This window comes from Sminthopsis crassicaudata, chromosome 5 (genome assembly GCF_048593235.1).
Source record: "Sminthopsis crassicaudata isolate SCR6 chromosome 5, ASM4859323v1, whole genome shotgun sequence".
In the NCBI taxonomy this organism is placed as follows: domain Eukaryota; kingdom Metazoa; phylum Chordata; class Mammalia; order Dasyuromorphia; family Dasyuridae; genus Sminthopsis; species Sminthopsis crassicaudata.
In genome coordinates, this window is record NC_133621.1 from 89,467,732 (window position 1) to 89,481,127 (window position 13,396).

General features: G+C 34.3%; 1 protein-coding gene across 2 annotated transcripts in view; it reads right to left on the bottom strand.

Moving 5' to 3' along the window:
- Window positions 1-13,396, bottom strand: part of LOC141542825 (polypeptide N-acetylgalactosaminyltransferase 11-like) — a 103,947-nt gene that overhangs the window by 41,338 nt on the left and 49,213 nt on the right. For both annotated transcript variants that reach the window (XM_074267434.1, XM_074267433.1), the window contains exon 6: window positions 6,947-7,196. In XM_074267434.1, the coding sequence (XP_074123535.1) occupies window positions 6,947-7,196 (250 nt within the window). The remainder of the gene's footprint in view (window positions 1-6,946; window positions 7,197-13,396) is intronic.

The window sequence follows — 13,396 nt, forward strand, 5'->3', positions numbered from 1 at the left end:
AATGGACAGATCTGGGTCTAAAGTCAGGAAAACTCATCTTCCCGAACTCAAATTTGTCTTCAGGCACTTACTAGCTGTGTGACAAGTCACTTAACCCTGTTTATCTGAGTTTCTTCCTTTGTAAAATGAACTGGAGGTGGAAATAGCAAGCCACTTCTGTGTCTTTGTCAAGAAAACCCTAAACAGGTCCAAAGAATTGAATAGGATTGAAAAACAACTAAACAACAATATATCTACTTACATTTATGTTTTATTCTCTTAGTAGATTATAAACTCCATGCCAGGGAAAATCTGGTCTTATTCAATCCAACAAATATTAAGTGCATAATATACACAAAGAGTTATGATAGATGGTGAGGATACAAGACAAAAATTTAACTGTCTCTCAAGAAGCTCACATTTTACTTCAGAAATACAATATTTACATAGATAAGTAAAATTCAAAATTATTTTAATAATGGAAGGAGAAGGAAAGAATATGGCAGATGAGCTATGCTGAAGAAAAATAAGGATTCTAAGGGGGACAAATAAAGAAAGTATACATGCCAGAAAGACATGGCAGTAAAAGATGGAAGGTAGTTTACAAGTTAGTTGAGCTGGAATATAAAATGTATGAAAAGGAATAACATGAAATGACTAGAAAAATTAGTGGGAAACAGATTTCTTGGTATCTTAATTGCCAATTCTGAGCATTTTGTATTTTCCTCTAGATTTTTGATTATCATAGTGACATGTTCAAATTTATATTTTAGGAGTATCAATTTTGCAACTATGCTGAGGACAGTTTAAAGAAGAAAAGACATTGGAGACAGGAAGCCCAACTAGAAAATTAGCTGAGTTCTGATTAGGAGGAATAATGAATCTCCCAAAGAGATTATATTGTTTGAACTTGCACTGCATGTTTCCAGTGGATTGGAACAATGACCATATTTTATATAATTATAGCTTCAAATAGTGCAAATTCAAATAATATAACCACTTCATGAAATTCATTACTGGTAATAATCAGAACTTAGCTGTGTTATAACAGTCCAGTTGAGAGGTAATGAGAGCCTGGATCAGAATAGTATGTTTATGGAGAAAAAGGGATATATCAAAAATTTGTTTTCAGGTAGAATAGAAAGGATTTGGGAATTGGCTGGCTGGGGATGAGGGTGGAGAAGGCAATGAAGAGATTTCCTTTGATAGAAATAGAGAAATTTGAAAGACTAATCTAAAATCTGCTGCATCTTCAGTTTTGTATATAGTGGGTACTTAATGAATATTTATTGAAATTTCACTTTTTTGTTTCAAATTCTATTATTATTTTAAACTTTCTTTTAATTGGAAAATGATACACAATCTAAAGGAGTCATGCATAGTCTTTGAATGGAAAAATAAGACCTATCTTCTGGGTCATTAATGCATGACCCAGTAGTGCATTACTGCAGGATCTCAGTAGTCTAGACTTCATAGCCCTATGCCATCTGATAGTTTCCAGCCATTGGAACTTAGATGCTTTCTACAGAAATAATTGGAAAAATCAAACTTAATCAAAAGGGCAAAGTCAACTACAATAACCTGCTAGTAAAGTTGCTTCAGGAAAATCAATTAAGAAACAAAGGAATGAGTCAAAGGTATGAAAAAACTACAGAGACTGGAGCCAGGGAAAGTTCCAAGAAAGTAGAGCTGGCAATTCCCAGATTAATATAGAAAGGCCTACAGCCTACTAAAGATTCTTTGAAGATCGATAGGAAAAATACCTTTTCTAGCCCAGGAAACCAGGAGAAGGAAAAAAGGAAGACTAGTCAATATGCTTGAGAGATTGGAATTCAAAGTTCTAGAAAATACACCAGACCAAGTCTCAATCAGGAAATCCATGAGAAAAATAATACTGAGTTATTTTTTCTAATCCATATCTGCATAAGAAGACAGACAAGAGAGTCTTCAGACTCTGGGGATAAAATCCCTCTAAAAGCATGCTATCTAGAGCATTACAACTCTAGGAATAAAATTTTGTACCAGGGCAGTAAGCACCAAGGAAGGAGCAGGGGACTCCAAACTTGTGCAGGACGTGGGAGAACCAAATGGTAGTTCTGTTGCTCACTACCCAGTTCCAGTTCACACATCACACAACCAGGAGTCACACTCCTGGACTCAGGAGGAAACTTGCACTTAGAGTAGGATTTTAGGATGAAGAGTGGTCATAGGCCCCAGATTATGCAGTAATCAGGGAACAAGTTTAGGAGCAATACTAGTTGTGTCATTATAACCTCAAAAACAAAGCAGAGACTCATTTCTAGTCTGTGACTTAAGTTTGAGGCCTGCATTAGAATAGCAGAACAACAATCCCAGACCAAAAGGAATCTTGCAATTTGTCTACTCAGAATCTGCAGTTTTGTAGCTGATTGATAAGTGGCAGAGACTGGCAACAATCTACTGGAACTTCCAACTAGGTTTAAGTCCACAGTCATGTTGTTCAGACACAAATCTGGATCAGGAATTTACAAAATTTTTAGACCAGAATGGCAATGAACAGATTTTGCCCCAGATCATACCATTTTGAAAACAAAACAATTCTCAAAGAGAAATTGGAAAACGAAGGAAAAATATAACCAATTGCTTATGCATAGGAAATGCATAATGTTCTTGAAACATGTTGAGACCAAAAGAAAGACTTTTTGAAGAGTCAATCAGATTAGAAATATCTTTAACAAGCCAATAGCTACCAGATCCAGAACTGAGGCTAGAAAGCAGATTTGAGCATGACCAAAAAAACCTAGTATCTATTTTGGCTAAAATACTTAAATTTGATTCACAAATTACAACTGAAGAAGCTGACTCTATAGACAAGATCTGGAAAAAGAGATTGAATAAAAAGAAAATCTAAATAAAAAATTAATATCTAGTTCTCTGTAACTTTTTAATTTGACTTTTGTTATGCTAATTTCTTGTTTTCCTGTAGTCAATATAACTACAATACGTATAATTGTTTTTCCAAAACAATTCAATCAAAATCATTCCATAATGTCATTAATATGCTATAACCCAAACCCACTAATATATTACACTAACATTATTAGATCAATAACATATGTGTTATTTACTTTATTAAACTATCCCCTCTAATCTTTTTTAATATTTTTTGGGGACAGAACTAATTAATGACATTAGATGGGGTATTTTTGTAATAGTAAAAGCTCTTTCAAAAAAATATTTGGGGGAGAATTCTCTGAAGATGACAGAATAGGTTGGTAAATTTCAAGCTCTCCTGATTTCCTCCCAAAAAAGAACAAATTTGCACTTCAAGGCCAACATAAACTGGTGAAAAATCAAGAAGACTTGAGGCAAAACAGAGGTCCTCCAGAGACAACCGTAGAAGATATGAAGAAAGACTTCATTATAATTTCATTATATGAATTATATAAATTCATATAATTTGGGGATTAACTGGTTTGAAGTGTAAACACCACTGGGCTAGCTCCACAGAAACACTAAGCAGGAGAGCAACCTGGGTGTGGTTGGAGCTTGAATCACAGAGCCTTTGACCTTCCAGACTATTTGTCTAGTTGGGGTCTGGGTCCTGGAAGACTGAGTGAACCTCCACTGATTGGAAACACCAAGCCCAGCTGCGCTGTTGAGACACAGCCCTGGGTGAGAATGAACCAGCAGCCTGTGAGTGAAGAAGCAGCTGGGTAGGGAACTACTGGCTGTGAATACTTGCAGGATGATGGAACTCTTGGTTTGAGATTCCTGGTCAGAGTGGAGAGCTAAAGGGAAGCTTGAGGCATCAATTCCCTACCCCACGATTAGAAGAATAACTCTTATTTTTAAAAAATGAACTCGCAAAGAAGAAAGAACCCCACTATTGAAGGAAGATTAGGGTTCATCTTCAGAGAAGAACACTTTAGTTTAAAAAAAAAGTCTTCTATTGCAAGAGTAATGTGAAATGGCTCCCTGCCTAGAGAGAATTTACAGAATTCAAAAAAGAATTAAAAAATCAAATGTGAGACATTGAGAAAAAAAAAGCAAAACAAGATTATGAAAAAACTAGAAAAGGAGGTTCAGAGTCTCAAAATTAAAATAACTTTTTGAAAATTAGAATTGAGAAAGAGGAGACCAGTGAAGTTATAAAAGAACAAGAAATAACAAAACAGATTATAAAGAAAGAAAAAATTGAACAGAATGTGAAACATAAGAAAAATGACAAATCTGGAGAACAGATCAAGAAGAAAAAATATAAGAATAATTGGACTGCAAGAAAGTTGTGCCCAAAAAGAGAACCTCGACATAATAATGCAGGAAAACTATTTTGTTTTGGAAAACAAAGAAAAACAAGAAAAAAATTTGAATCCTTCCTGATGTTCTACAGGGTATGTGACAATGTTTTATTTTCTTTTGTTCTGTTTTGTTTCATATTCCCTTTCTGTTTTTCTTACTGTTTTTTCAGATAAAATAAATTTTAGAAAAGAAATAAAGAAAAATATGAAAAACCGTTTAAGGTAGCCGAACATGAAAGAAGGGTAAAGCCTTCATCTTATCTCATAGATAAACCTGGTCATGTAAAGCTACATCTTTTCTCTCTATAGCTTTTCTTCTTCCTTCCAGCTAAGAGAAGAAAAAGAGTAATGATTCTAAATTAGCCCCAAGCCTAGAAAGCTATGCCCATGTTAAGGAGACTTGAAAACTAGCTAAAACAGTTAATTCCTGACTAAGTTAAAAGATTATAATGACAGCAATAAAATGGTATAGCAAACCAATGAACCAAATTTTAAAGTTTAATGGGAGTAGGGGGAGGTATTACAAAAACTAATGAGCATTTATTTCTAATGGAAATTATAAGAGTTGATAACACTTTGAAACCTAAAACCTAAAAGAATTTAGGATATGACAAAGGTAAGCTCATTGTGTTCCTTTCATTATTCTTCAGTTTTAATTAAAATATCTTTACTTTTGCAGGTAGTATTTCAGAATATGAAACCCCACTGACTCAACAAGTCCTAAGGAGCTATCCTTGGTCCTGTTTCAGCAAGGTCTATTAGACTATCTAGCTATATTCTAGCCTGAATATAACTTTACCATAGTTAGTGCTTTGAACATTGATAAACATGGATAAACATGGATTGTCTGCTACTACCTTAAACTGTCTTTGTACCAGATGTTGATATACAGTACAATGTTTCTTTTGCCTCATATTTTTCCTTTCATCCCTGTCAACAAGTTTTTCTTTTACCATTCCTTAAACTATGTGGAACACACACACACACACACACACACACACACACACACACACACACACACACAGAGTCTCCTATATATTTTTGTGCTTCCCATTCTTGATTTTAAAATTGGATGAGTTTATCTTTTTAAAACATAAAAAGTCAAATTGCTTTTTCACTTTTATATAGTCCTTAATTAGTCTTCTTCCCCATCCCTGCTCCTTTGTGAATCAAATAATACAAGGTTACAAACACTGACAAAAAAGTTTAATTTTAAATTTAAAGAGTTTATATTAGTGTTTTATTAATTACTAGGGAACCTGGTTTTCTCTTCTCCCTTCCTCCTTACTATCTCAAGCTTTCTCTTCTACTTTCACTTCTACATTATATATTTCCTCTCCCTCCCCCTACTTTCCTCCTTCCCCTTTCTCAGAGAGTAACAGGAAGGGTTGGAAGGGGGAAGTAGAGAATAAAATGTCATATAATTAAGTTTCTTTCTCAGCTATTCTAAACTTTATTTTAACCTCTTCTTTTACAGTTTGTTATAAACCTAATCTTAATATAATGATCTTGATTAGAATTATTCTTTGTAATTCACTTAGCTAGTTGTCAATAGCCTCCTTAGTGTAAACTTGACTTTTTGGGTTTGAAGTTAACCTAGAATTGTTGCAGATTTGTTCCTTTTCTCCTCTCAGCTAGCAAGAAGAGGAAAGTTTATAGGGAGGGAAGAAAAGATGCAGTTTGGGGGCTCAGATCTCATATCTCTATAAGGAAAGATGCAAAATTTCTTTCTTGCAAGACAGAAAGCTCCTTGACCAATTCTTACAGTCATAAATGATCTTTCACCTGTGCAATATCTCTTACTTTTACTATTTTTTAAAAAAAGAAAACATTTCTGACCCCATTCCTCTGGTATTTGATTTAAATCTACATATAGCTTTGGCATTACTTAGCCAAGGTTGCCCCCTAGCAATTGCTTCAGCTATAAAGTGCTTTGCTTTTTATAGTATCCATGAGAAGCTGTTTCTATTGAAAGTTTTCAGGAACAGAGAAATTGCAAACTTCAGACTTAGACCATTTAAAACAAAGAAATAACAGTAAAAATTACATATATACATATATTACTGGAAACAAAAATTTCAAAAATAAGAATTGGGAAAGTCATATTAACTCCAATCCAAACTGTAAACCATAAATCCTTAGTGAAAATTTCTTTGTTTGACTTTGACAAGATGTACCTTTTGTGCAGAATTACAGCAGTAGTGCCATATGATTCATTTGATTAATATGCTCATATGCACCTGACTATAAGATCCAAAATAAGGATAGCTAGTTGACATAATAGAATACACTGCACTTGACAACATAAAGACCTGAGTTCAAATCCTGCCTTATACATTAGCTATATGACCCTGGGAAACCACTTATCCTCTTTGTGCCTCAATTTCCTCATCTATAAAATGATAGAGTTGAAGTCAGTAACCATTTTCCTGTCTTGACTGGAGCTTTAATGATTACTGAGACATCTGTGAAGTTAGAAAGGGCACCAATATTATGAAGTTCATCTTGAGTTAAATGTGGGGAGAACTAAAACCTTCCAGGTGGTAGTGAAATGTTAGGTCACTGAATCTTTCTGGAAAAGATGCACACAAAGAGTTTCAGAAGCACAAGATGCTGAAGTAATTCCCTCTAAATTAAAATGTTTGTTCTTTTCAGATTAGTTTTCTATCTTTTAAGAGAAGTCTTACTTTATTGGTGCAGCAACTCCTTCTGGTCCTTGTAAATTAGATGGAGGGACAAGCTCCCATTTAAAGTGTAGATTCCAGGTGAACCCTCCACGAAGGATAGGAGATGGCTTATACTTGAGAGTGTAAGCATTGATTGCATCAATTAGAGGGCACACCACCATTCTGTAGTCTTTTTGGATGGCAGACAATAAGGGCTGGAGCCACATTTTATTCATCTCACAATGGCTGTCTAGGAACACAAGAACTTCTCCTAGGAACATAAAACCAAAAGTTTGCTAGATTCAATAACATTCAACTTGGATACTAATACTCCTTTGATCCAAAATACCCATGTTAAAATACAATCAGATTCAAATACAAATAGATTTGTTTATGTTCAGCATTATTAGCAATTGATAAACATGTAGAAAGCATCTGATACATGACAGGCACTGTGCTAGCTAAGTGCTAAAGATATGAAGAAAAATTAAGACCATATCTTCCCTCAAGGATCTCTTGGTGATGTAAGAGGTCAAGACAAGTACAAGAAAAAGCCTCTGTATTCAAGGAGTTTGCAACAGTTAAATAGCAAAACAATTAATACAAAGTTATATGCTGTTAATGGTAAGTGCAAAATAGTACAGGCAAAAAGAACCAAGTTGTTGCTGAAAATAGAAAGGTTACAGTAGGCTGGAATGGAGGAGGTGAAATAAGTATTGAGTTAGGTCTTGAAATACAGAGGATTTGAATCAATTAAATAGAATATTGCCCAAGATGCACCACATACTATGCTAGATTATTTAGGAAATATTGAAAATCCTTACTCTCAAAGAGATCATAATTTAGTTATTGTCACATGTCTAACACATATAAAACAATCAGAAAACAATAATGATATTACAGAATAAAGTCTTAATGGTGTGATAAGTGTTATAATATTGAAAAGAGAGATCACTGTAATCAAAGGAGGTTTCCTGGAAGAAATGAACTGAATGAATGGGAAAACATTTATCAAGTATTACATGCAAAGTATTACATGGAATTGTTATAATTTTTAAAACCTTACATATATGTATATAAAGCTGTCTTAAAGAATTTAAGCCATATTCCAATTTAGTTGCACAGGCAGCTCTGTGTCTGATTCTTCCAAAGTTTCCATGGCAACATATAGAGCTGAATGTGATTATCCCTGAGAACTAAGTGGCCATAGCAACGGGATGATTGCAAATATAGGAGATTAGGTTAATTTGCTTGTAGCTATATCAATCGAGCAAGCAATACTTATTAAATGTTTTCAGATTTATTTTATAAAAGGAACTTTGCTAATTGAGGAGACATAAAAACTAAACTGAAACAGTTCCCTGTCCTCAAAGAACTTATATTCTAATGGGGAAAACAACTCATACACACACACACACACACACACACACACACACACACACACACACACATATACACATACACACACAGCATATCCACAATATGAATACAAAGTAGTTTTAAAAGAGGGTGCCCTTGTAACTAGATGGAAAGGGACTAGAAAAGATTTCATGAAAAAGGTGTAGCTTGCACGAGTCTTGAAGAAAACTAGGGACTCCAAGAGGTAAAAGTGAGGAGGGAGGGTTTTCCTTCTATGGGGATCAACTAATGCAAATATATGAAAGTAGGAGAAGTTCTGTGTGTGCAGAACAGGGAGTAAGCCAATAGAGTTCTAAGTTTTTGGCTAGCAATTAGCTGAAGTACTGCCTCCAGTAATCTACAGTAAAAGCTCAATATCTTGGTAAGATATGGGTCCAATCTCTCCAAACTCCACAAACTTGTATAAATCAAAAAGCAAGATTTCCATGATCATAAATCAGTCACTTAAAAGTGAATACTGATTTAGGATCCCAGTTCATAGGATCATAGATTTAGAGTAAAGAAGGGACCTCAGGGATTATCTCAGCTAGTGATATAGCAGGTAAAGTGCCAGTTCTAGAGTCAGTAAGACTTGAGTTGAATCTGAAAGATATTTAAAAGTGGTGTGACCATTATCTGCCTCAGTTTCCTCAAATGTAAAATGGGGATGATAATAGTACTTACTTCAAAAGGTTGTTGTAAGGATCAGACAAAGAAATATTTATAAAGCACTTATAATAATAAATAACATTTTTGTAGTGGTTATTATGTACCAGGCACTAATACTTTACAATTATCTCATTTGATGTGATTTACATATAGTAATATTCTATAAATCCTTATTCCTTTCCCTCCTTAACTCATTTTAGAGATAAGGAGTTGAGGCCCAATTAGGTGTTTGCCATCTCACTTTGACAAATTATTGAATTAAATCCAGCTGATTCCATAGTAAACTCTAGGCAGAATCTGGAATACTTTCATACTATTATTGATTGCTGCACCAATGTTGGAGCTGGGTGCATCTCTGGTTGTCTGACCCTACACAAAGCTATTGATCCAATATGTCCTCAGCATCATTTATTTCAGAAACTCCTCAAGTTGCTAAGCAGCAAGCTACCTCATCACATGAGAGGGGACTCTCATGGGTCTCTTTATCCAGCCTCCACTTTAAAGAATTCTGTTCTCACTGCTCCTGATAAGCTGTCATCCAGCTCCATTTAAAGGCTTCCCACTACCTCCTGAGAGAATCTACTTTCCAGAAAAAAGGTCAGTGTGGAAAGGATCTAGAGAGGTTATCAACAGTAATGATGGGGTGCAGCATTCAGTTATCCCTCCAGTAATTCTCTGAGTAGGGAATATGTCTTACACTTCTTTGATAATCTAGTGCTGATCACAGTGGATGGCATAGGGTAAACACTCAACTGTTTGTCAATAATTTAGGACGGTAGTTGAAGTGTTCCCTTGCCTATTGCATTATGTAAAACATATGCATTATGTAGAACCTTGCATCAACTATGTATTGCACAAGACATAAATGATGAACCTACTCTTTTCCACCACTGTAGTCCACTTAAGGGAATCCAACACAGATTCAACATTCATAGAGGCACTATTCTAATCTGCCCAACAATGTTACTAGATATGGGGTAAATCACCTTTTATTTTATGTCTATTTAATTCTAGACGTTCATTGTCTATCCGAAGTGTTTGTCTAAGATATATAGATAAAGATAGACATAGATATATACGTTTATATACATGTATTTATGTGTGTGTGTGTATTTGTAAACTAGCTCAATGGGCTGTGCATCCAACTACATATTCTAATTCCTCCAGTTTATTCTGTGTTAGGAACAATTCTTTTAGGCAGAATAAACATGATTAATAAAATTCTATAGTTTTCTCGGGCTTGAAGTAATCAGAATAAGGGGTTCTGCAAATAAGATTATCTGAAGAACCCCTCCAATTAAAGAGAATCCACTCTGTGAAAGACATTCTCCACAACAGTGACAAATATATGTGGTAAGTAATTGTCTCCCTGTAAAATGATTCATTTAGGGGAACAGTAGAGAAAGAATATAAGGAAAGAGTGGCTAAATAGAAATCTAAATAGATTTTCCATGGAGTTGGTTCCATCGTGTATATAAGGATAACACAAACATCATTTCATAGGATACTTAGTCATCTCGCTTTGTAATGCTCACAATGAGCATTAAGTCCAAAGATCACCATGAAGATAACTGAAATTTATGTATTAATATTTGTTGCAAAGGATGATAAGAGAAATGCCATCAATAACTCAAGGCCTTCTAACTTAATCTAACATAAGCTACAAAGCTTAGTGACTTCAATTCAAACATGAGCAAGGGGAGAATGGTGAAAACAAGTTGATAAATATGGATAAGTTCAAGAAACAAAAGAAGCAAAAATTTGCAAACTATAAAAAAACCTCTTGACTTCAGCTTTTGCACTAGCAACTGAAAAAATATTCTTCCAAAGACCCTAAATTATGTTATTGTTTTTCAGTTGTTCAGTCATATCCAACTCTTTGTGATCTCACAGACCACAGCATTCCTAGTCTTTTTATACTTCATCATTTCTTGGAAGTTTGTCCAAGTTCATGTTCTTTGTTTCCATGACATTATCTATCCATCTCATTCTCTGCTGTCACTTTCTTCTTTTACCTTCAATCTTTCCCAATGTTAGGGGCTTTTCTAAATGAGTCATATCTTTGCATTTATGTTAGCAAAGTGGTTAATGTTCAGCTTCAGTATTTGAACTTCCAGTGAATAATCTGAATTAATTTAAATATTGATTGATTTGATCTTGCTGTCCAAGGGACTCTCAAAAATCTCTAGCACCACAATTCAGAAGTGTCAATTCTGCCTGCACTGAGCCTATAGGTCAACTCTCACAGTCATACATTGCTTCTGGGGGAAAAACAACAACAACAACAACAACAATACTTTGACTTTATGGACCTTTGTTGACAAGATGACATTTTGGCTTTTTAGTATACTGGATCAAAGCTTTTTTTCAATGCTACTCATTTTGTAGCAGTATTTTTAGGATGTTAGAAGTCATGGTTTGCCCCAAGGAAGAAGGGATTAGTATATGCAAATATTACACTTTCTTCCAATTACTTATCCTCACAAGTTGTCTACCTGGGTAGACCCTGGCTTCTTCAAAGACAGGAGTTAGTATAGCTACTGTGATCAACATGTCTAGTCTCTTAGGACACTCTAAAACTTAACTGCTTTTCTAAAGGTTGGAAAATCTCCCTTTTTCTTAATTGAAGGAATCATATTATCCCTAACTCCTGAAATTTTTCAGTTCCATTCTTGTTCACATTGTCAATGTGAAATCTTTCCCATATTTCCAGACTTACTCAGGTGGAGTTTCTATAATGAAGTCCCTCAAATATTTCACAGCACTTTTTCTGGAACTCCCTTAGACAATTGCCATTCAGTCAGTCAATAAACATTATTAAGCACTTGCTATGTGCTTACTATGCACCTACTTTGTAGTGCTATGTATCAGGAACTATACTAAGTACTAAAGATATAAAAAGATATAACAAAAATTTCTGACCTCAAATAGTTATCTAATCTAATATGGGAGGTAACAAATAAATATGTATAAATAGGCTATATGTAGGATAAATAGGAAATAATTAACAGAAGGAACTGCTAAAATTAAGAAGAATCAGAAAATTTTCCTAAAATAGAGGGGATTTTAGTTTGCACTTGAAAAAAACTAAGGAAGGGAAAGAGTATTTTAGGCATAGGACACAGCCAGAGAAAATGTCTGGAGCCAAGAGATGGAGTATCTTGTTTTTGAAACCAGGCCCTAATTTGAACTATAGATATACAGATCTTTGTCATCTCCTCTACTAGACAGTAAATATCTTGAGAAAAGAGATTGGATTTAATTCATCTTTCTATCTATAGCATCTATCACATAAATCCTCAATAAATATTTATTGAATCTAATAAAGTTGGAACTTATTGAAGATTAACTTTTTACTAGGAGATAGAATAAACAATACTAAAAAGCTTCACAAACCAATGATTTTTGGCTAATGTGATTAAATTCTAAACACATGTTGTTTTAACTGCCACAAATTAATGAGGTACTTTTCTTTCTCATTACTTTAACCTCATCTTGTCTTGGTTAGATTAAAAGGGGTAAAGATTGATGAAATTTTATGTGTAGGAGGCTTCTGAAAATCAACTCAACATCACAAAAGGATTATTGAAGAAAAAGTTATAGTCTAAGTCTCTCTGTTAACCTCCAACAGGGACATTTTTCAGTTTTCAATTCAAAATACAATTCAAAAACAAGACTTGGTAAAGGGAAATCAAAGAAATGCAGAGAAGTAATGTTAAACATAGAGGAGACTTTTAAAGAGACATGATAATTTTTCAGTGCATCTTAAGAAACCAAAAGTCAGGATGGAGAGGACAATTGAAGGCTGAGAATGGCTCAGAGGACTAGAAAGTATTTGATTTGAAAAGTTGAATTAATTCTAAGCCAATAAGAACTAGTAACATTTCAGTTCTTGATTTTTGCTGTTCAGACAAAAAGCCATGCAGAGGATTAAGTTCAGATGCATTCATTCAAGTAAAAACAAAATTTCATTTAGTGTTAATTTGTTTTCAGACCTATTCCCTCTTCTGTAATCTATCTCCTCTCAAACTCAATGGAACAGAATCTGTCACAAGTAATTTGTATTTTGTATTGTTGGCAATTCTCTTGCTTATGACAAAAACCAGTCCTATTTTCCAAAGCCTATTAAAATTAAAAACAGACTAAGTTGTCTTTTGAAGCATGTTTGGGGTCTCTGAATCCCAGGGCACAAGGATGAGTCAGTTGTGCTAGAAAATTTTATAATTATCTCTTAATCAGATTTGTATATAAGGGGAATCATGTCTCCAAATGGAAAGCAGATATCTCTACTGTGGGGAAAGCTGACCCTAAGTTTAAGGTCACAGTTTGTGTTTGCCATTTTGAGCAGTGGAAGCACACACATTTTAACACTTCAAAGCAACAATGTTCAGTTGTATTTTAGTA